Genomic DNA, 25,984 nt, shown 5'->3' with positions numbered 1-25,984 from the left:
CGCTCGAAGGATGTTGACCGTTCGAAGGATGTAGAATCAGTGTTTCTTGGGAGACGATGCTGTCTCGGAGGAAGGCTAAGGATCAGTCTCTAGCGCACGGGACCATCGGATTTGTTTGTGACGATTTTGGCTAAGAGAGTGAGGGAAATAGGCTTCGTTGTTAATTGGTTAAACGAAGGTTGGTGGATTAGGAAGGGTCTTAGCTGCCCTTGATAGAAAGTTGTTATTAGGAAGCATCGTACGTGGAAAAACCCAACTTTCCCTTGCCAAGCCGTAGTAAACAATAGTCTTTAGAAACTGATTTAGAAAAGGACATTTGTTGGGTCTGAAGGACCTTAACGAGCAAATTACTCGGGTTTATAACGGGTACTTAGGCTATTGAGGGTACGCCGTACGGAAGAGCGGACATCTGGTGTCCGTCTGGCCCGCGGTGTGTGACCTGGGCCAGGCAGAGAGTCGCGCGGCGTAACATCCTCCCCCCGTTGAGAGGGTACCGATCAAAATTTCATTAAAGGTGGAGTTAATTGGAGCAGCCGCCCGACTCCTTGTTGATTGCTGATTGTCCTTATTCTGCGTGATCGGGTTGGCTCGTTGGTAGGACGCGCTGCGTGGCACGTCGTTCCAAGATGCTCGTTGCCGTATGACTTGTGGTAGTCTGGATGAGGCCGTTGTCGCCAGGGTGACTTCGAAGATACGGTCGAAGGCCCGTTGCCTGGATGGCACGTTGTCCCCTTTGTAGTCTGGATCGCCGTCTTCCTCGCCGATGCCGAGCGATTTCCAGGTGAAATTCACGACCCAAGAAGTGTCGTAAATCTTGCTTCTGGAAGTGTCGTTAAACACCTCGGCCCAGGAGGTATCGTCGAAGGGAACGTCGGTGCTGCTTGGTGAAGAGTCATCAAGCGCGGTGCGGCGGTTTGAGGTTGCCTGGGAGGCTGGATTCCCCCCGATGACCAGCTCGAATCGCATTCTCTTAGTAATGACCCTCGGTGGAGAATGACCGTTGGATGTCGTGACCGTGGCTTGCCGTGTGCACGGTAGCGTTCCTTATGATTCCCTCAGCTTCTGAAGTGGTGCTTGATCGGGTGGATACGCTGCCAACTGGATGCCGGCATGGTAAAGCTGTCCTGAAATCACGCTCCCGTAAACTCGTTAGTGCATCACCTATTGGGAAGTGACCGGGAATGAGGATAGGGAGATCACTCGGATTGGGTGATACGGGATAGAGAATTTGAAGGGTTGAAAATCCCTTTTATCTGCTGGTCGTCGAGAAAACTTGTGCCCCTTCTCTTGGGTTCGTAGGGTCCGAATTTTCAGCAGCCCTCTGTTGGCCTTGACGGAGTTGAGGCCGTTGTCCGTGATGATTTTCGCGCAGTATCCTCGCCGAGAGCTGAATCGGCGTAGAGCGGCTAGGAATGCGCAGGTTTTTTTGTTTAATTCTTCCTCGTCTTCGATTGGTGTTTGGGCGATGAGCTTCGGTCGGTGCCTTTGTTCCACGATGCTCGAGATTCATGTGGAGGATAAGATTCTCGGTCTTTTGGAGTCGACTGGGTAGATCTCCGCGAAAATTCGGTTGTGCGTCTCGATCGATGTGTAAAGTGCTGTTGCGATGACCCAGGTGGAGACCGTCCCTTAGAGGATCGGTTGTGCGGCGAACGACCGCCCGACGATCGATCTCCAGACGACCGACCGCTCGTTGACCGACCGCTCGTTGACCCACCGCTTGAATACCGATCGCTTGAGGCCCGATCGCTTGAAATCCGTGGACTGACCTGAGTGAGCGCTCGGTGTAAATTTGTGTGATGGCGTTGCCCGCACATGTGACATGAACCGGATGTGCACTGAGTGAGTGAATGGCCTCTGCCTAAGCAATTTATACAGAGCGATGCCCGTTTTACAACTTCGAGGCGTTTTGTAGCCGATTTGGCCTTAAAAACCTTGCAATATCTGAGTTCGTGAGATCCTTTGCAGGTCGGACACATCCACATCCAATCTGTAATGTGTGTTCGTTCATGTCGTGCGTTTTGTCGGTGACGAGTGTGTTGGTAGGTATCCCCTTTTCCCATTGGTGTTGGAGCGTTCGTTTGATCGCCGTTTGTCCTTGTTTGCAAGAAGTCTATTAAGTGCTTGTATGACGGTAACTTCTTGTCTGGTAAGGTGCGTTGCCATTTGCGAATGATGGCTGGGGGTAACTTTGATGTAAGTAATTTGAGAAGAACGGTGTCGGATGTGATTGGGTCACCGAGGTTCTCTAACGCTTGGATGTTTATCTTGAACGTCTCGAGAAAGTCATCTATGGCTTCGGGTGTCTCTTTAACTATTTTTGGATAGTCCAAAAGCAAGTCGAGGTGGCGCATGCAGATTTGACGGTGGCAGTCGAATTTTTCTTTGAGTACGTCAACGGCGATGGCATAGTTTGACTCGGTGATGGCTAGCGATTGTATACTTCGCGCGGCCCTCCCAGTCAAGGCTGATCGGAGGTGATAGAATTTTTGGACTGGTGTTAGTTGTTTGTTTTGATCTATCGTTGACGAGAAGGAATCGTAAAATGACTGCCAATTCTCGAGCGTACCATCAAATGTGGGTATTCGAATCTCCGGCAGTTTAAGCGAAGCAGACTCGCGACCGGCAGCTGATTCGTCGTTTGTCGATTGTGACGTCGCAATTAGTCGTAGGTTGCTCAGTTGAGTAGTTAATCGGAGTTCTAATTTCTCGTACTCGTCGGCTATCTCGAGGCCGCGCTCGATCTCTTCCTCATCTATGCTTACAATCTCGTTTTGGATGGCGCGGAGCTCCGTCTCGTATGTTTCCAGACGATTTTTGATTTGAATTAGCTCGTTCTCTCGCGGACAGCCGGATTTTTCAATTTCGTCTAGTTTTTTCGATAAGCGTGTAAAGTGGCCGATACAATAACCCCGGCGTCGACGCAAGGCGGTAAGCTCGTTTCCGGTGGCCATCATTTGTTAGATAATTGAGAGTGGAATGGCTACAACTTACTCCTGTTGAAGATTGTCCAGTTGCGGCAGGAGGTTGCGTGGTTGCGTTTTAACCACCGAATAATACCTCTTCAAGGGTGACGATCCTTGACGTTACTGACCTCGCTGGGGGGGGTAACGCTTCCGCTGCTGGTTATGTTGGATTCACGTGGCCCTGTATGATAGTGGGTGTCACTGGTATGCGCTTTTCACTTGACGCGTGATGCGGCTTTGAGGATCGAATGATTCGACCGGTTACGTGTCCACACTTTTCACTTGTCACTGAATCCGGCTCGAAGGACCAATGTTACGACCGATCGCGGAGAGACGCGGTCGCGAGGAAAACGCGTCAGCGAGAGGCGTAAATTCTCGCTACGATTCGGTGAATCGACGCCGCGAAGTAGTCGTTCCCCTGTTTCGGTTAAGATAACAGAGGTGGTTGAATGAATATGACACAGTATAGTAAGTTATATTTCACCGTTTATTCCACAACTTATAACGAGGATAGTTACACTGGTGCGTATGTACGAGATGAGTGAGTGACTGATCTGCGGGTGTGTATACCCGCTCGGAGGATGTTGACCGTTCGAAGGTCATTAGAATCAGTGTTTCTTGGGAGACAATGCTGTCTCGGAGGAAGGCTAAGGATCAGTCTCTAGCGCACGGGACCATCGGATTTGTTGGTGACGATTTTGGCTAAGAGAGTGAGGGAAATAGGCTTCGTTGTTAATTGGTTAAACGAAGGTTGGTGGATTAGGAAGGGTCTTAGCTGCCCTTGATAGAAAGTTGTTATTAGGAAGCATCGTACGTGGAAAAACCCAACTTTCCCTTGCCAAGCCGTAGTAAACAATAGTCTTTAGAAACTGATTTAGAAAAGGACATTTGTTGGGTCTGAAGGACCTTAACGAGCAAATTACTCGGGTTTATAACGGGTACTTAGGCTATTGAGGGTACGCCGTACGGAAGAGCGGACATCTGGTGTCCGTCTGGCCCGCGGTGTGTGACCTGGGCCAGGCAGAGAGTCGCGCGGTGTAACAGTATATTTGCTCCGGGAATTGTTTCCTGATTGTTTGTAGTAGGCTTTCGTGGTTTATTTTGTCAAATGTTTTCTCTATGTCCATAAAGAGGGCTGTACAGTATTGTTTGTTTTCTTGTACTAGTATTATTTCGTTGACTAGCCTGTGCATTTGTTCTATAGTGGAGTGTTTGTTTCTGAATCCGAATTGGTGATCCGGTATTAATTTTTCCTTCTCTATTATTGGTTTTATGCGGTCGAAAATTATTTTCTCTAGCATTTTAGAGAACACAGGAAGTAATGATATTGGTCTGTATGATGTAGTTTGATGTGGGTCTTTGCCTGGTTTAGATAACATTATGATCTGTGCCAGTTTCCATAGTTTTGGAAAGTATTGAATTCTTAATATTGCGTTAAATATTATTGCGATTTGTCTTATCGCTTTTGGCGGAAGGTTCTTCAAGATTTTACCATTGTCGATTCCTGGTGCTTTATCCATGTGTTATCTGCTCTTCTGATTGCTAGGACCAGCTTTATTGTCTTGTTTATTTTTTTTCTTTTTTTTTTTTTGTGGCTTTCCATAGGGAATAGTTGTAGTTCTCGTGTGCGGATAGTAGCTCAATGAACTTTGTGAACTCGTTGTTGTTGTGTTCTTTTATTTTGTTTTTCATTTCCTTTGCAAGTTTGTTTAGGTGTTTTTTGTTTTCTTTTGCTCTATGTTTTTGCCATTTTGCTTTCTCTTTTCTCGTTTCTCTAATTTTTTCGAGAATATTTGGTGGAATTATTTTTGTTTGTCTGTTGGTTGGTTCAGGTATAATGGTTGTCCATGCTGCTTCTTGGATAGTTTCTGTCAATACTGTTACTGCCTGTTTGATGTGTTCGGTTGTTTTCAATGGTATGTTGCAGTTGATTTTGCTCTCGATTATTTCTTTGAATGTTTGCCATTTTGGTGGTTTTATTGCATGTCTCTGAATTGTTGTGAAGTATTGGTTTGTTTCTGTATGTAATTATTATGGGTGTATGATCGGAGGTAAGCTCGAGGCTGGGTGCTGTATTTAGTTTATTTGCGTTTAGTCCCTTTGTAACTGCAAAAACGAGTAGGTCAGGTATTTTGCTCAGGTCTGTCGGCCAGTATGTCGGTCTTCCCGTGGATAATATATTGAGATTATTGTTTCTAATGTAGTTTTCCAAGGTTCTACCTCGTGGTGTAGCGATTCTTGATCCCCATAGTGTGTGCTTTGAGTTGTAGTCTCCAGGTGCGATATACTTGTCACCTAAGTGTTGAAAGTACTCTTCCCACATTTGTGATGTAATTTTGTGTCGCTGTGGTACATATACTGCTGATAGCTGTAAATAGTTGCTGCTAGTTTGTACTGTAACGGTGGTTGCTTGGATATATTCCTTACTAACTTGGCTGTGTAAATGGTGTTTAATGTCGTTTCTTATTATTACTGCGGTCCCTCCGTGTGCTTTTCCTGAGGGATGCTTGGTATCATATATGGTGTAGTACGATATTTTTTATATTATATTATATACGATATTATTGTTATACACGAATGTTTTAGTTTCTAGAGCCCTTTATCGTAGGCCGTTAGAGTTCCAGGCTGCTATTTTAAGCATTTTTATTTTTTGCTTAGCATGTTTGTAAGAAGTTGTAACATAACTATGATTTGTTGCGTTTGCTGTCTGAGGACTGCGTTTTGTTCGCTTATCATTTTTGTTAACATTTCAGTATTCTTGATGGATTGCTTTAGTAGTTCTTTGGTTTCTGTAGCGTCATTCATATTATTATTCTGGTTTTGATTGTCTAAGGGTGTTGATTGTTTGGTTACTTGCGCGTAGCTTCGGCTACCGTTGGTATTGGTATTATTATGGTTGATATTCGTTACGTGCTGTACATTTCTTGATGTCTCAATTTCTGCGTTGTCTTGTTGTTTGTGATAGTTATTGTATGTCCTGTTTCGAAGCGGCGGAGACAGTTTACGTTGAAGTTGTTTTCTAACTATACAGCCTTTGTAGCTGGCTGGGTGGTTTCCACTGCAGTTGTAACAGTTTATATAGTTTGTTTTTCCCGTGTGTGGGCAGTTCATTGTTAGGTGTTTTCCTGCCCATTTGACACACGTCGGGTTTCTGTTGCAGTAATTTTTTGTATATCCATATTTTTGACACCGCATACATTGCGGTATGTCTTTTATGTGTCTCAGTGGCTCGACTGTAATTATTGTGTTTAGAACTTTTTTAACTTCGAAAATTTCCTTGTTATTGTTTTTAGGTTCAAGTTCTATTAGAAATAGCGGTAATGGTTGTTTAGTATCATATCTGGTTATGTTATTTATTGTTCTTATCTGATGTCCGACTTTGGCTAATTCCTCGTATATGTTACTTGTATTTGTCTTTGGTTGTAATCCTCTGATTACTGCTTTGTAACTTTTATCAGTTTTAAGTTGGTAAATATGATACCCGGCGTACTATTACCTGATCGAATTTAAGTTGTTTAATGGTGTAATTTTCTTTTCCTGCCGTGCTGTTTAACAGATCAATTAGGGGGTCTATTATTTTAGCATCTATGTAGATTGGTGGTGGTTTAGGAATGTGTGTTATTGGTTTTTCAGCTGGGTCTGAATCTCTTCTGGCAGTGAGCTGAAGGAGTTTTGTAGAGGAATTTCCTATAGCCATTGTTGCCTTTCTGTTTCGATAGCCCTCTTAGCATTTGTGTTTGAAGTTATTTTTCGTTTTTGCTGGGAGTTACAGTCTTCCAGCTTTCGTTCTGATGTGGAAGATCATTACTGATATTATTCTTTTCGTCATTATTTTGTGTAATTTCCATTTCTACTTCATTTATAACTGAGCAGTCACGATCTTCGTTTGTTGACTGTTTTGTGTTTGTTGTATCTACAGCTCTGTTTATAAAGTATGTTTCGCCTTTGTTTAGTATTGTTATTGGTGGTATTTGTTGCATATTTTCCATTGTTTAGCGATTGGCTCTGTCTTGAGTCACTTTGTTTTCCTCACTTGTAGCACTTACGGAGGCACTGATTCACATGTCCGCATAGCTCGACTGCTCGGGCAGAATTGTGCAAGCATGTTTTTTTATTTCTTTTATTTATTAAAATTTGCAATCAATTCTCGCATTGAGAATTTTCATTAATTTTTTCTGGCGTGGCGGAGTGACATGGCTAATTATTTATAATAAGTTAATACTTATTATAGATAAGTATAATTTACAAGTAAGTATTATAAATAAGTAAATATTACTTAATATAAATATCTAATTAAATCTAATGTTTAGGTCTTAGGTTACTTGTCCAGTTCAATGATAACCATATTTGCACTAGTTTATGTCTTCTCTATTGCATAACGACAATGTGTAATCCAAACGAAGTTTCGTTTCACGCCCCTAACCCTAATTCTAATGTAGACCTGACATATATATATATGTATTAAGTATTGCATTGTATATATATATATATATATATATACATATATATATATGTATATATATATATATATATATATATATATATATACAATGCAATACTTAATATTGTATTACAATTTTACGGATTTTCCCGAAGTTCCAGAGGGAAGGCTCCGGTGTCCTTTCATCTCCGACATATATATATATATATATATATTGTAAGTGTATATATATATACATTCATTGGATATATATGTCGGAGCGGACATTAGAATTAGGGTTAGGGGCGTGAAACGAATCTTCGTTTGGGTTACACGTTGTCGTTATGCAATAGAGAAGACATTAACTAGTGCAAATACGATTATTATAGAGCCGGACAAGTAACCGTGGTAGTTAGGCACTCGAGAAACTAATGACAATGATCCTAGGTTCAATAACGAATCCGCGGTCGACGGGATGATAGATGAACGTACTCACAAAATCTAAGTCGGATGCGTGATATTCACTGGTCGTAAAGGGTTACTCCTTTCATCAGTGAGATCGCGAACGAGAATGCCTTTCCCGTCCCGATGATGCCACAGAGGAAAACTATAATGGGGTGTGTCTAAGGATACGAGATCATCGGATTCGTCGAGAAAAGCCTTCGTTCAGAAAGTAAGGGAAATTGACGTTGCTGCTAATTGGTCAATCTCCATATCGGTGGTTAGAAAAAGATGCTAGCCGCCTTCGAGGGAAAGTTGCTAGTGGGAGACGCCGCTCGTTGAAAAATATGTCTCCCCTATCTTCCCGTAGTTGGGACAAAGACTGTTTGTCTGTTTGAAGGACTTTAGTTAACTAAACCTTAAGATTTATAACGGGCCCTCGGGCTAGCCGAACATGTACTGCGGAGACGCATCGACATCTGGCAATCATCATACTCGAAGAATAGGGTCTGCGTGTGGCGAGCCACGAGACAGAAACCGTTGGAATGTTTGCTGTCGCGTGTCGCCACGAATATTTCCTTTAAGGAGAGCTATAGAATTACTCCATACCTTTGCTAGGCAAAGCGTTCATCCCGTGACCGCGGCTACGTTCGGCGACTGACTGTCGCCTCGAGCCCAAGCTCATTATCGCAACTCTCGAACAATTACAATCGGATTGAATAACTACAATTGTTCAATTACAGACTCCGGTGTTCTTTCATCTCCGATATATATATATATATATATATATATATATATATATATATATATATATATATATATATATATCCAATGAAAGGACACCGGAGCCTTCCCTCTGGAACTTCGGGAAAATCCGTAAAATTGTAATTAAAGTTTACAGTTGTAATTAAACAATCTGCCGTCATTCTGCCCAATTGTACTTGTTTGCGATTTGTGATAATAAACTTGGGCTCAAGACGACCATCAGTCGCCGAACGTAGCCGCGGTCAACGGGACGGGCGCTTCGCCTAACAAAGGTGTGGAGTTATAGCATGACCCTCATTAAAAGAAATACCAATAGAGGTACTTGACAGTAAAACATTGCAACGGTTCCTTCGGACAATGTGTTACGTCGTGCGACATTCTATCTAGGCCAGGCCACACACCGCGGACAGGATGGCAACCAGATGTCCGCACGCCTTCACTGCGTTCAATAGTCTTAAGAGCCGATCATAAATCTTAGAGGAATTTCTAAGGTCCTTCAGACCGAACCAAACATCTGCACTAAGTCACTGTCTAAAGGTTATTGTTTACTACGGAAAGATAGGAGAAGTTCGTCTTTCTCATGTACGATGTTTTACACTAGCAACTTTCTCTCGGGGCGGTTAACACCCTTCCTCCACTCTTCCACACCAATCCAGAAAATTAACCTATTACCAGAGAAGTCCTTCCCTCACTCTCCCAACAAGAACTTGGTCTTAACAAATCAGCTTTTCTCGCATCATTAGATCCACCCATCGCAAGTGTCCTCCGCTGCATCATCGTTACAGAAAGTCAGTCTTTATACGTTTTTTGAACCTTCAATATCTAAGCGTGCGTCGCGTACAACACCTTGTTACTCTAGCTATCAATCGACTTAATTGTACATTTCTAGTTAAGAAGTTGTTGGAATAAACATTAATTGTATTCGTTACTTCAGTGTAAAATCAATTTAACCACCCCTATTATCGCAAACGAAATCAGGGGATCGATCACTTCGTGGCGTCGATTATCCAATCGTAACAGGAATTTACGACTCCCGTTGACGTACTTCTTCGCGATCGCGTCTCCCCGCGAGTGGTCGAAACACAATGAATACCTGATGTTGAGGCACGTACACAGCACAAGTCCAGTTAGCCCGAGGACCCGCTATAAAACCTGGGGTTTTCCGGCAATTAAGATTTTCCAAACGGACGGACAGTCTTTGTCCCAAACTGACCAATTGACAGCGACGTCAATTTCCCTTACTTTCGGAACGAGGGCTATACCTGACGAATCCGATGATCTCGTGTCCTTATACACACTCCATCATAGTTTTCCTCTGTGGCATCATTGGGACGAGGATTCATTCTTTCTTGAGATCCCACCGACGAAGGGAGCAGCGCCTGACGATCAGTGAGTTTGAGTTAGGGCAAGTATATCTTTCATCCCGTTGACCGTGGATTCGTCATCGAACCTAAGACCAACGTCACTAACATCGCAAGTGCTCAACCACCGCTGTTGATTGTTGAATCGGTAGTGTCCATACTCGTAGCATCAGGCCGTATCTTCGTTATCACACAACGATGGCCAACTCCAAGGGAGGTCTATCAAACGCCCACAACCCCGTTCCTGACTCTTCCCCGACATACATATAAGTATTGCATTTAAACGAGTTATTATGCAAATGTCGATTTTTATTTTCAATAAATTAAAAAAAATATGTGTATGAATTCGTTTAAGTGGAATGACATTTTATAATGCAACAAGAATTGCAATAGTAGATTTCATGACCGATGGCTAGGCATCATGCTTCGCGCAACTTTTTATATTTTCGACAATTCACGCAGCCTATACCATTTAACAATAAAACATGGTGGCATATACAAGAGGTAATAGTTAATTCATTTACCATATGATGCACCGTACGGAGAAACAACTCTTTCTCAGGTCGGATAATGATCGAAATCTAGTCAAAGCCATCAGCACAAGAGTAAACTCGATTAGGATTGCATATTTTGCTCATTGTTTATAATTAGCCATAAAAAAATGCTTTGAAAAACTGTCAGCAATATGAAGATATACGGATAAAGTGGTGAATCATAATGGCGTTTATGCACTCCATGCGGCCGTCAAACATCCATACAGTTGCAATAATCACTAAATTTAAGTGCAATGCCTTTACAATTAATACAAAAGATAGAAGGGGGAATTTCACATAAATATTGTTTTATAGAATTTTACGACAGATTTCTCTACATAACACATTCTCGAATCCAAACGTGCCCGAAAATTCAGATATTGAAGAATAGGCCACATTAATACGTTCACTCCAGTCTCCCATCAGGCGGCGCATACCACCGATAGTTCACATTTGAATGTTCCATCAGACGGTGCGTACCGTCGAAAATGTATTTCGTTTCGTAACTAGAAAATTGTCATATATTTGAAAATTTAATGTATATTAATTAGAAAAAAGTAGGATTTATTTTATTTTATCTCAGTATTATAAACATAACTTATAAAACAAAAATTCGGTAGATAATGCATAACAATTCAATATTATAAACTGAACTTAATTGTTTATATATTTCTATGCAATGTTTGAAAGCATTTGAAACAGAGTACTGGCTAGCCCTCCCAACGATTGCAATACGTAGTTACTCTTTTAGTTTTCTTCGTGGCATAATCTCTACCTCTTTTTTATGTAAACATTTATAACATTCCTTACATCTTTTTCTTGACTTTCTTGCGGACCCTTTATATGGATGAAGAATATGTAAACCTTTTCTCCAAGGTTTTTGCTTTTCAATAGCGATTTCTTCAATGTGGTGATTATTGGTCAAACAGCGATCAATAATTTTTTCTCCAAATTGTAAAATATTAATGTTTATTACTCCATCTTTGATGTATATACCATGCATTTATGAAGGAAGTCCCACATATTATGCCCCTAAATCTTGGGGGGGGGGGCTAGAGTTGCCGAGATTTGAGCACATTGTTAAACTCGGCACTCTTAAAAGCGCAAGTAAAATAGAAAATTCGATCGATCCAGCGGTCTCCAGCCTGGTTGATGAAAAATGTGAGACCAAGTTAAAGAAAACGACAAACTCATTGAGGATCAATTGGCCGGCCTCTATAGGGGATGTGGAGAGAGAGCCCGCAAAAGATTGAAAGCTGGACACATTAAACAATGGGCTGAACTGAGAAGTTAGGGACAGGGCGTTTCTGACTTCTCGAGGAACAGGACTGGCAACGTGTGGCTTGAAGACTATAAGCTGCTCAGGCCATCAAGGTTTATAGATACCCTTAAACTCAGGACCAATACCTTTGGTACAAGATCAGTTTTGGCACGGGTCGACAAGAACTTGGATGTTAATCGTAGAAAATGTCGAGCCCAGCCCGAGACCCTTGGACATATACTTGGGCTGTGCCAATACACCAAGGGCCTGAGGATTAATGGTGAAGCCATGATGAAGCCAAGTTAACTCTTGCCGACAGTTTAAGAAAGAAGTACGAAGTGTTTGTTGAACCTACGCTTAAAGTGGGAGGCAATCTGTTCAAGCCTGACCTCGTAGTCAAAAACGAGGAAAGGGTTCTCATAGTCGACGTTACCGTCCGCTATGAGAATAAGGATTACCTCTCCAGAGCAGAGAAAGAGAAGGTCAACAAGTATCAGTCTTGCCTGGAACATCTAAAAGCAAAATTTAATGTCGGCAGGGGGGAAGTAATACCTGTGGCCTTGGGCAGTCGTGGTGCAATTACACCTTTCACGGAAAGGAGTCTCAAGCTAATGGGTATCAATGACCAAGTAATTAAAACTTTAGTAATGAACGCATTAAGAAGCTCCACAGAGCTGTGCAATATATTTTTAGATGCTTAAAAAGAAGACCCAGACTTTTAAATTTAGAATATTTATTTATTTATTTATTAAATTTGCTGTAATCTTATGATTACAAAGCAAATATGTTATTTTAATTTCCCTACGAGGGGGTATACCTCGGAAGTATGGTCCTCGTTTTGAGGTTCCACACATTGCCAGCGGCAACGCCATGAAGCTGAAGCGGTCGTGTACTCACATGCACTGCCAGCTGCAATGTTACGAACCTAAATCGGTCATATATTCGCACGCACTACCAGTGACAATGTAATAAAACTCTGTGCGGTCATGCAATCTACAAAATCAAGATTCATCTGGGTACAAAATCGCAAATAGTCCGTCACGCCATTACGATCCGACTGATAAACCACAGGATGCAACTAACATTTCGAATACTAATGTTAATAATTCTGTCCTTTTATTTTTGTTACCGAAACCTCGAGCAAAATCCTGTTGTTGAACTGGACCCTTGGTTTATTTTGACATTTGGTTAAGTTGTAAATAATGTTGATTGTACCAAATCTAATGTTAGGAAAACCCAATATTTTAGCTACACCCGAGGACGTGCGATAGTCAGGATGGCCGTGTTATATATATATATATATTATTCGCCGAAGCGAAGTGCCTAATGAACCATCAGTATCCCAACGGTGCTTCCGTCGAATGTTCGAGAAGAAGGCGTGCGTGGCAACAGTCGCGGACGCCTAACAAACTCGAGGAAGTGGAGTTGTAAGAGTCAGTCTTGAAAATTCACGCTTAGAGCTCGGAAGCAAATTGTAAACCAAGTGTTAGAAAAAAATAAAGTTCCTTTTTTTATTTTTCATCTTACATTTTTTTTTTAATTTTTTTGTGTTATTTTACGTGACATCGCCCTCGACTATGGCCAAGAATTGAGGGTGCCATAAATTGAGCTCTTCCTTGTATGGTGTGTGGACTAGAGGACCCCGATGGTTTGTGACTGCGACGCCTGGTATTCTCAAGTATTCGTTGTACAATAATTAACGTGGACGGAAAACCACGCGATTTTGGCATTTCCGAATCTACAGAAGGTGCTGCAAATGTGACTACCCTGAACTTGTTTGTACTATTTTCGTACATATCAGAAGTGGCATACGCTCACATATAATAATGCGGAACATTCAATAGTAATCGTGTACAGGGTGGACTGCGTATGTGAAAAGAAAGAAGAAAAGAAAAAGAAATAGAAAAGAGAGAAATGAATGAGCCTGTATCTCGCGGTGTGTCTACTACGACTTCGACGAGGGGACATGATTGTTCCGGACGTTCCCGATTGCCGGTGTACTCGTGTTTACGCTCACTCGTAGGATCCTAGGACTCTAAGACTAGTAGACTCGTAGGACTCTGGTGAACAACAATCGATTACACCACCTGAAGCGAATGCACGCGAACCTGAGCCACCTCCCACACTCGCGGGCGCGCACGCAGACGCATGCCTGGCCCGACGACGAACTGTTCAGCTGGCACGATTTATTGGTGATGCATTTGATCGCGTCCCGACTACGGAAATACGCTAGGCACTGGTGCCAACATATCACCACCACCTGTCCGCAAACATAAGTACTGCAGGTGGCTCTGTTCTGGAAGACGGTACCATTTAGTCGTTTATTCAAGGAGGCAGCGTTGTATGAGGCACGGTATGGGCAGGATTTTGGAGATTACTGTTTCCAGAAATTATACAAATTACGGAAGCTGGACGTCGATATAGTAGTTCAGATTTTAGCAAGAAATCGACAGAAAGTTTTAAAAAAACCGTCCTATATGCTGCATATACTATTTTGTTGTATTATTGTATTATATTGTATTATTTTGTACATCATTTACTATTATGAAACTTTGTAACTATACTCAATTGTAACCATTTCAAGAGTCCTATCCAGAAAAGTGCCCAATGCCCGAAAGTTGTGATTACACACCTGGTTCATCCACTCCCACTTTTTTCTTTTATTATTTAATTTGCACTTTACCTACTTTACTTTCCTAACTCGTTTCTCTAAACGGATTCAAAAATCATGACGGCTCGATACAAACAAGAATTTGTGACGACACTCCAAGACAGAAATTGCCGACGGTCGAAATACAACGATTTGTTAAAATTAGAATTCAAAATATGATTTTTATCCTCAAATTTTATTCGTCTTCATCGAGCAATAATTAACGCAGCATCGTTGCACAGTGATCATACAACGAGGAGAAAAGAATCCAAAATTCAGCGTAAAAAAATATAAATAGTAGTGCATGTTTTATCTATGTACAATATGCATACTATACATCTTACTGAAATGCAGAGTGATCTTTGATACTAGTTAATCAACAATGAAATAAATGAGGAAAAGACGAATGATGCGACACATTATTGTTTCATTTTATTTGTTCGTTTATTGCAAAATGCATAGTGTAACATTAAAGAGTGTTTATTGATTATTTGACTATTATAAAAAACCTTCACATTCATAATAATATAAATTCAGTGATTGAAAGTAAGTATAAAACCACAGATTTATTTCGGTTTGGTGGTTCAGATTATGGTTCATATTTCAGAACATCTTAACCTTCAGGCTATTCGTTTTTTAAAAGCTATTTCACGTTTGGCGCGAATCACAAGTTACTTAATGTTACAGATTGGAATTACTTCTAGGCAATAGTAACACTCCTATACTTAATATAAATTAAGTAGTCCTTTGCTGTTAGTTGCCATTTTATAAGAAATAATTCTTTTAAGCGAACATGCTTATGCTCGGCGAGACGTTAAACCTAAAAGAATTGGGATTCATCCAATCGACTATGACTAACAATGGTCAAATTCTCGTAAATTATTTAAACAATAAATTAAAAAGTAGTGGCGGTCAATATTTTTCAACTGCGGCTGTGAACAAATATATCTAATTTCACAATAATTTTAGAAAACGTACTTTGCCCCCATACGTCCAAGAAAGTGATGCACTTCTCGCGTACCGTGAAAGGTGTTATCTTCTTCGCAATTAGACCTCTACAGACAAACCAGGTCGTTATTTCTTTTCCATAGCATCTAGTCTTGAAACAATCTTATGTTGCAGCAAATCAATTTTGTCATACAAAATATATTCTTTGAAAAATCAAGTTTTAATAGTTTATTTATCTAATTTTAGAAAACTTTTTTTTTGTATATAGATATTACATAATTGTCTTTATTTGTAGAGAATATAGTTATTGTACTCTCTATGTAATGCATTATAGTTCTCTAAATTCTGTTTTTCGTAGATTTTAATAGATGTTGCACAATATTTATGCCAATGAAGCCAAGAAAAATATTCTATCCCACTGTCAATCTCAAATGAGTAGATGAATGGATAGAAATACAAACGAAATGACGACATTCCTTAGTGTGCTATCACTAACTGAAATATTCAATTTTCCTACTTTGGAATTCCAGTGGAAAACAGATTCACTATATTATTGTTCATTTATACATGTCGGAGAAGGAAAGACAGCGGGATTTCCCGTCCGGAATGTTGGGACAAACCCCAATACACTAGTCCAGACATTTACTATAGCCGCCCTTAAGTAATAAAAATAAGAAATAGTCTTAATGTTCCAAACTGACTTTATGACGATGGGTTTGGGCTCGAAGTGACATGGCAGGTCACCGGACGTAGCCACGGTCCACGGGAGGACTCGTATCAGCTACTCGATTCGGGTAACTTCCCGATAACTCAATCGTCCAACGACTCACTAACTAATTGACTAACTCTAACTCTCACTCTGACTCCGTCAATCCAAAAGAGGCTGCCCTTATATACTCCTGTCCCCGCTCCTCGGGTTAATCTTTGTTTTAAGGAGAGCCATATAATCATTTCATACCTCTGTCAGGTACATGTCCCTCCCGTGACCGTGGCTACGTCCGGTGACCTGCCATGTCACTTCGAGCCCAAACCCATCGTCATAAAGTCAGATTGGAACATTAAGACTATTTCTTATTTTTATTACTTAAGGGCGGCTATAGTAAAAGTCTGGACTAGTGTATTGGGGTTTGTCCCAACATTCCGAACGGGAAATCCCGCTGTCTTTCCTTCTCCGACATACACAATATAGAAATGCAATATAATAAACTTTCTATTTCCTAGGTATTTTTTAAAAAAATCTATATTTTCGTTAATAATTCTGCATCGAACAACGACCATACATATAAAATTCAACACTTAATTGATGTGATTATTGTTAATTGCGGAAAAATATATAATTCAGGAGCAGTAATGGTTGTTGATGAATCCATAATTCCTTTCTGTAGCAGATTATTTTTTCGATACCACAAAAAAAGCTGTGTACGGCAAAAGAATATATTTGGTCATACAAAATTCACAGTAGCCAGGACAAAACTGTTTTTGATTTGACAAACCGGGTACCACAATAGCAAAATTATGCGAGTCGTTATTAAATTAGAGAACAATCATTATAACAGGAATTATTACACAAGTATTCGACTAGCAAAATATTTAAAAGGTAAGGAGTGCGAATTATATGGCACAATACGCAAAAATAAAAAACATACCTACAATAATAACAAACGGAAAGCGAAAGTCCTGTGAACGTATTGTTAGGCAGGGAAATAACATAACAATTTTGATAATAATGATATAAATAGATAATATGCTGCTGAGAATATAACTGCACCCAAATAAAAGTCAATTTTACAATCTCAGGAAGAAATAATCAGACACTTGTTAGCCACATCAAATAAAAACGAAGAAAGAGTTAACCCGTTAACCTACATCCTCGAGTTAAACTCGTGGTACGTTCTTCGGGCCAAACATAAAGAACACGAACATGAAACGTAGTGCGTTCTTCGGTCAATTATAAACAACACGTGCGATAAACATGGTACGTCCTTCGGGCCAAACATAATGAACACGACCATAAAACGAAATACGTTTTTTCTGGTCAATTATGTATAACACGAGCACGAAACGTTGTACGTCCTTCGGGCCAATCACAAACAACATTTTTTTTCTTGGCCACATTCCGACAGCCAGATATATTTTCTTGAAAAATATTAGAAAGGTACCCTTAAAAATGTCTTCAAAAAGGATGTTAAGCGTTGTTGAAGACAGTGAAAGTTCTGCTTACATCGCAAAAAGTGATTTGATAGATATTTTAAATAAAGTGACAGTAGTGATATTTTAATTCCTTTACCAAAACGTTTTAAGCGACTAGTTAATGAAGATGATACCGAAGATGAAAATCACAGTAATCATCAACAATCAGAGCTATGGATTTAGAAAGAAGAAACTAATGAACCAACAATCTGGAACTATACGAAGATTCCTGGCATAAAAGTAGCAACTTTAAGTCAGTTAGGTAAAGACAGAAAAGAATTAGACATTTCTAATATAATATTTGATAATATATATTGAGAAAATATTGTCACAGAGACGAATCTATACGCAAATAATGAACAATAACAATAAAAGACTAAAAATATGGAAACTTGGTTTCCTGTAGACTGTGGTGAAATGAAAATATATTTTGCATTATGTATGATAATGTATAAATTTTTGCAAATTTTATCAAGTAATAATTATATTAATAGTAATAGTTAGTTATAATAATTTTATCAAGTAAAGTTAATAATGTAAAATATGTGTTTATTTAGAAATTCTAATAAAGATGTTATTGAAATATTTTTTATCATTCACTTTAAAATAATAAATGTTTCTTGTTCAATGATCAATTTGTAGTAATTATTTATCAAACATTTTGCAACATAAAATTAGTTGTACCTTATACATCAAAAGAGCGGTGCGACTTGACAACTTCGAACGCTCAGCTAGACCGTGAAATAGTTCGATGTCTGACCGACCCTGCAAAGGAAATCGGTTATGTTTCTTTCCTTACTACGGTGCGAATTTTGACAAAAGAATCGGCAATCGTTGCACAGCAACCTCATCATTTCTCAGTCAATCAGACCTATCAAGCGTTCGGCCGCAAAGTGATCTCAAAAGAATTCTAAACGTTACTTCTGCAATTCTGTCTACTTATATATTTATTGTCTTAGTGTGAGATGATAAATACACTAAATGTCGTGTAGTAAGCGTAAGCGAAATATGTTAATTATTTGCAATAAAATTAAAAGCATTGGAATGTTTGGATAATGGTGAACATGTAAATCTGATATGTAATGATTTGTATATCAGAAAGAATACATCGAATGACCGGCGGAGAAACCGGAGAGATTTAGAGCTCCATGACTTTAGCGTAAAAAAAATAATTAATGCGTTGTAGATATGGCTCGTCTAGGAACCGCGAAGAGGAACAGCTCTTGGTGAGCCAATTTTAGAAAAGAAGGCAATCCAATCGCACAAGAAATTCAGCGACGGAGTATTCTTGGCGAGCGAAGGTTGGTTGACTTTCACGATGGACATCATCCTCGTCCATCTCGACACAGTGTGCCTTATTTAAGTGTGTGCGGTGAAATATGATCAGCAAATCAAAACGCTGCAAATAAATTTTCAAATAAATTTGCAGACGTCCGGATTTCTCACCCTTCCAACTTTTTTCTTTGATCCGACTAGCCAACCAGACCAAATTTGAGTGAGAGTGTAAGAAAATTGACTTTCGAGCTCAGTTTGAATAACAAACATAACAAAAAAAAAAGCTAAAAAAGAAGAAAGTAAATGTCGTAATATAAAGTTCGTAAACCACCAGGGAATCAAAGAGAAATGCAAACTATTGAATTTAATCGAAAATTAGAAAGAGTTCCGCGAAATGGCATGTTTAATTAACCTATCAGATTCACAGGAAATTACAAATACAATTTACATAATTTACTTACTCACACCCAGCAAAGCCCCAAGAAGAAGCCAAGAAAGCCAAATTTACTCCATCACACACGTGGTTCCGCGTTCGCATCCTGTCCGGGAATAATCACTCCGCAAAATAACGCAATATCCGATCCACACTGAGGGTAAAAACAAAAATCTACTTTAATTACAAAAGAATATAGCCAGAAAGAGTAAAAGAAAATCGCTGTCGCGAATCGCTTTGCACCTCGTGCCAAGACGGTCAGACACGTTCTGTCTTCAAGATGGCCGTTCTTCCTTCTTTTCGCGATCGGCGGTCGTGTCTTCCAACATGGAAGTTTGTTCGGCCCTTCGATTGGTGATCGATTACAGACCTTTCTAGCCGACGCGTGGCGCTTCCTTCGGCTCGCCGACTTTCGAGATTAGGTTTCGCTTCTTATTCAGAAAGCGTGCGTGATGCGTATGTCACATAAAACAACACAAAAGAACAACAAAAAAAATAGAAAAAATAAACTTTATTTTTCTTCTAACACAATTCACAATTTTTACTTGCGAGCTCTAGGCGTAACTTTTTAAAACCGACTCTTACCACTCGACTTCCGATCGAATTCGGTTATTTGTCTTTTGTCACCCCTCAATATCCCCACTATCCTTGAGTTTGTTAGGCATCCGCGATCGCCACCACGCACGCCTTCTCCTCGAATACTCGGCGGAAGGATCGTTGGGATATTGATGGCTCATTAGACACCTCGGCGATATACATTGTCGCCGAGTGCCGCCACATCTTTATCTCCGATTTTAAAGTGAGTCGGTCGTGACAGCGGCCTGGTCTCTGATGTGGATTGACGTTACACGTACGTGCGTGTAGTTGCGTGCGACTCTCTTATCTCTTTTGTAATAAAGGAAATCCACACGTACTCCATATTCAAGAAACTCTTGACGGTCCTCCACTGTCATAAACACTAAACACAGAAATTATTTCATTCCGTCTAACTTATTGTTCGTCAACCTTCTGTTTTGTTTCATGAGTGGACTTGTTGTTTGTTAATTTAATCTTTTGCGTTGCATTTTCTACAATTTTTACTCTCCCATCGAAAATACTTTCTTTACTACGCTATCCAACCTTTCGAGTAGGCGCTTTCTCGGATGGGAAGCTCGAGGATTCCAGGTTGCATTCTAGGATGTAACATAATACAAGAGATACAAGAAAACATTATGCCGGATGCTATATGGATCATCGAAATAGTGACATGGATTGGAGAATTGCAGCAAAGAAGACGAACAAAGTAAATACTGAATGTAAGATATACAATTAAAAAAATTATGTATTAAATACTTCCAGAAACAGCATTCATGAAAATTTCAGCGTGTGAGTCAGGAACACGCGACTCATACCTGGGACAGCGGTCTGTGAACGTGATTGGATTCGATGACGTGGACTTTCAAATTATTAGAAATGAATTACGTCTAATGGAAAGACATTAAAAGCTATTAGACATAAAAAGTTATTTTAGAATATTTTAAAATAGAAAAGACAGCTGATGTAGTGGTATTATATATATATATATATGTAGGAATGTTTATTATAAATTAATAGAAAAGACAGTATGATAAACACAATATTGTAACACTCTCACCAAATCGAATATAATATCGCGCTTCACGAATTCGCTTATCGCTATTTCTACGTTACAGTAACACGATGAACTTCTCTCGACCACGATTAATTCAACTCTGACAGTATTACCACGCTCATTTTTCCCTTAACAAATCTTGGTAACGCTCACAACACTCCTTGACAACATTAACATATCTTGACAACGTTTATAAACAATCAGCCGCGTCTTTCCCTAACGTCACACCATCCCACATATATGATATAGTTTATACGAATCTTCATTAAAGGCAAAAGAAATGTGCTATCTGAATGTCATTTAAATATCTGTAACTATAAGCACCATTGCAGAAGATATTAGACCATACAGAAAAATTTCTACGTTTAGCGCAGAAAGAAATTCTACTAAGTGTTGATCGGGAAAAATGTAGATTGGTTTCTTTTTGGTAGATTTTAGATTGATCTCAAAATAAGATCAAGAATGAGTGAGAATACAAAATTTAGAAACTCTACAAAATCTGATAGTGATGTATTCGTGTCTTCTCTTGTACCAATACCTACAACTTAGATCTATTTCTGAAAAAACGGGATAGAATAAAATTATATTGTAAAATACTCAAAAATCTTCCCCTAGATATTGCCGCCCTATTTATTTTATGTTATATTATAACCAATAGTTATTACAAAATAACATACAATATATATGTCGGGTTTACATTAGAATCAGGATTAGGGGCGTGAAACGAATCTTCGTTTGGATTACACGTGTCGCTATGCAATAGAGAAGACTTCGACTAATGCAAATACGATTACCATAGAATTGGACAAGTAACCGTGGTAATTAGATACTTGAGAAACTAATGGCAATGATCTTAGGTTCAATAACGAATCCGCGGTCGACGGGATGATAGATGAAGGTGCTCACAAAATCTAAGTCGGACGCGTAATATTCACGGGTCGTAAGGGGTTACCCTTTTCGTCGATGAGATCGCGAGAGAGAATGAATTTCCCGTCCCGATGATGCCACAGACGAAAACTATATGGGGTGTGTCTGAGGACACGAGATCATCGGATTCGTTGAAGATAGCCTTCGTTCAGAAGGTGAGGGAATTTGGCGTTGCTGCTAATTGGTCAATCTCCATATCGGTGGTTAGAAAAAGATGCTAGCCGCCCTCGAGGGAAAGTTGCTAGTGGGAGACGCCGTTCGTTGAAAAATAGGTCTCTCCTATTTTCCCGTAGCTGGGACAAAGACTGTTTGTTTGAAGGACTTTAGTTAGCTAAATCTTAAGATTTATAACGGGCTCTCGGGCTAGCTGAACATGTACTGCGGAGACGCATCGACATCTGGCAATCATCTTACTCGAAGAATAGGGTCTGCGTGTGGCGAGCTACGGGACAGAGACAGTTGGAATGTTTACTGTCGAGTGTTACAACTATTTCCTTTTTAAGGAGAGCTATGGAATTACTGCATGCCTTTGTTAGATAAAGCGTTCATCCCGTGACCGCGGCTACGTTCGGCGACTGGCTGTCGCCTCGAGCCCAAGCTCATTATCACAAATCTCGAACAAATACAATCGAATCGAAGGACGACAATTGTTTAATTACGCCTATGATAGAATCTAGATTACGGTGTTAAGGGATTTTCCCGAAGTTCCAAAGGGAAGGCTCCGATGTCCTTTCATCTCCGACATATATAATAGAAATCAATATAGAATATATATAGGCATATGATTGGCCAAATCAACCGTGGTATTCTCTATTTCTATAATCGGTGCTAGGAGATTGAAATGTGTCCGAGCCCGATGATAACCTATTATTATCTCCATGTATAAGGAAGGTACATCCACAAGCGAGCTAATAACTTTAATTGCGAGCAAAGTATTAGAGAAGCCTTCCTAAGGTGAGATACATCTATGGGAACAGCTTAAACATTATTAACATTCTTGGCGAAAGCTATAACAAAACAATATTAATCACCTTTGCATCGACGGTGACAATTTTGTAAGGAAAATGGCCTCAATTTTTATTCACCTTCAAGCAGTAGCCCATTCACCTCGTAGCTAATGGAAAGCCTCAAGAAGGGGATATCATATGGCAATTAGACACCTGCAAATCAGCTGTAGCGCTCATTTTACAAGATAAGATTGGAGCGGGATCAACGGTTTCAAAATTCTTAGAAGATCTAGTGTAAGACCAAAAAGAACTGAAGTACTATGCATTCCTGAAAAGAAGTCGAGTAAAAGAAATGCAGATGTGATTGGACAAAGTAGAAGAGGTAGGTTTCTCACATATATTTTCAGCTTTAACGCCTAATTGGTAGAAACACTCGCTCATATCAAACAGATCGTATAACAAAGAGAACGAATGAATATACTAAGATTGAGTTAGATAACAAGAAGTGAGCAACGCGACGAATTAAAGCATTAGCGTAAACATAAAATTCAGAATATTACTATTAATATTACGTAAAAATTTCCTTATTTTCCGAATATGTTAAAAAAAAGTATTAACTATAATTCTTTATGACATTATTGCAATTTCATGTGATATATGTAGTATAATGTCATACAGCAGCATAACCACAGAATATTTCTAATAATACAAATATTTATTTATTTATTTATTTTTATTTATAGCAATACAAAATATTTTTAACTAACATTTTAAATTGAAAAATAAGAAAGCAGTATTAACATTTCAATAATAATTTAATTTATTAATATTAAAATAAATAAATATAACATGTAACTATATATATCTATTAATATAACATATAATACAATATAAAATAACAAATATAATATAATACAATATCATATATGTAACAAAAAATAAACGCTCTCTTCGACCGTTCGCGGAGAGACGCGAACGCGAGGGAGCGCGTCAACGGAAGTTGTAAATTCCCGTTACGATTGTACAATCGACACCACGAAATGATCGATCCCTTATTTCGTTTAGGATAATAGAGGTGGTTGAATTGATTACAACACTGAGGTGACAGGTTATAATTCACACTTTATTCCAACAACTTGTAGACAAAGTTAGCTGTTGAATGCTGAAGCGTGCAGACGTGTGTCTAGTGCCCAGTGAAGTCCGAAAACAACACGTGTCGCCCAACCGTCGAAAGTGAACACAGCCAAGTGTTTCCTACCCTTTAGGGAGAAGAAAATCCCACGCACCTAACCCCAACCCGAATAATAGCCTCATAGCCTCACGACTAGTTATTCATTTTGAATTGACTAGCTCGATGATGGCCCAGCAATCGCGACCAGGCGTTCCGGAGCAAACTTGCCCCGCGTTACCTCCTCCGTGGCAGAAGTGTAGCAGAACCCTCCGCACCAACGACGCTAATATTACAAAGAAACGGAAAATAGCAACATTAAAACCAGACACGATCGACATCCGGAACGAACAATCAACGATACAATTAAACATCCATAACAGGTTCGCCGTATTGCAATCCACTAACGACGTCATGGAAATCGCAGACCCGCCGCCAAAACAACAAGCACAGAGAATCCCCCCTCCCCCACCAATATTTGTGGATGATGTCATCGACATACAAACAATGATCAAGTCCTTAGAGAGAGATATCTCCAAGGGCGATTACAACCTGAAGATTAACAACAACAAGGTAAAAATTCTGCCGACAACCCCTGACGCATACAGAAAAATCACCAAACTACTCAAGACCTTGAACGCCAACTTCCATACATACCAGCTCAAACAAGAAAGACCTTTTCGAGTGGTTCTACGCAACATGCACCACTCAGCAGACATAGATGAACTCAAATCTCGAACTCTTAAAACTCGGCCACGAAGTCATCAACGTTCGTAATATAAGGCATAGAGCCTCGAAAGATCCGTTATACTTATTTTTTATAGACATAAAGCAAAAGCCTAACAATAAGGAAATTTACAACATCAGTCGCCTAATGAACGCAATAGTAAAATTCGAACCACCGCTTGTTAAAAAAGAAATATTGCAATGCAAAAGGTGTCAAAGGTACGGTCATACGCAGAAATACTGCAACCATACCTTCCGCTGCGTTAAATGTGCAGGCACACACTCCACTGACCAGTGCACTGAATCACCGGTACCCCAGCGAAGTGCATTCACTGTCAAGGTGACCATCCTGTCAAATATAAAGGCTGCTCAGCCTATAAAACCCTATACACAAACAGGTACCCTAAACTCAGAGCAAAAGAGGTAACCAACCAAACACCCAACCCGGCGAAATTCACGACTACCCCAATCCCCTCAACCAACCAAATACCCACTCCTACTAAATTCATCACTACCTCAACCTCCTATGTCCAAGCAGTACAAGGCATCCAAAATAACCCGAATAGCCAAAGGGATCCTTCCCAAAATAGTGTCCCCAATTCTTCTAACACAGACAACGTTTCTAGGCTTGAAAAGCTAATAGAGAAACAATCGGAGCAAATAAATAATTTGCTATCGCTACTAACACTCATCATGGATAAATTAGTACGCCCCGACGCAAAATAAAACCAACACGCATAGCTCTTTGGAACGCCAACGATCTAGCGCAACACAAATGTGAACTAGAACTCTTCCTAAAACACCAGCAAATCGACGTAATGCTCGCATCGGAAACCCACTTCACAAAACAAAACTACCTGAAAATAAATGGTTACAAATTCTACCATACCCAACACCCCAGCGGAAAGGCCAACGGTGGCACTGGAATAATAATCAAAGCAAGTATTAAGCACTACGAACTTCCATCATTCCAGAAAGACTACCTCCAAGCAACAAACGTAGCAATAGAAGACTGCCATGGTACAATCACCACTTCAGCAGTATACTGCCCTCCCAGACACTCCATCGCCAATGAAGACTTTGATAACTTCCTGGACAACCTGTGGAATAGATTCATAGCTGGAGGAGACTACAACGCCAAGCACACCCAATGGGGCAGCAGACTGGTTACAGTAAGAGGCAAAAACCTCTTAAACAGCATAATAACCAACAACCTCAACTACCTCACCACATACGAACCCACATACTGGCCCATCGACACTAACAAAATACCCGACCTTCTGGACTTCTTCATAAGTAAAAATATCTCATCAAGACACGTCCAAATCAACTCCTCGGCTGAT

General features: G+C 39.9%; 1 protein-coding gene across 1 annotated transcript; it reads right to left on the bottom strand.

The window, feature by feature from the left end:
* Window positions 1-997: 997 nt before the first annotated feature.
* Window positions 998-3,450, bottom strand: LOC143303523 (uncharacterized). Its single transcript, XM_076623831.1, has one exon. The coding sequence runs from the start codon at window positions 2,955-2,957 to the stop codon at window positions 1,431-1,433; it is 1,527 nt and encodes a 508-aa protein (XP_076479946.1). The 5' UTR covers window positions 2,958-3,450; the 3' UTR covers window positions 998-1,430.
* Between the last annotated feature and the right edge of the window lie 22,534 nt (window positions 3,451-25,984).

This window comes from Bombus vancouverensis, chromosome 13 (assembly GCF_051014615.1).
Source record: "Bombus vancouverensis nearcticus chromosome 13, iyBomVanc1_principal, whole genome shotgun sequence".
NCBI lineage: Eukaryota > Metazoa > Arthropoda > Insecta > Hymenoptera > Apidae > Bombus > Bombus vancouverensis.
This window is presented reverse-complemented; position numbering and strand designations above follow the sequence as displayed.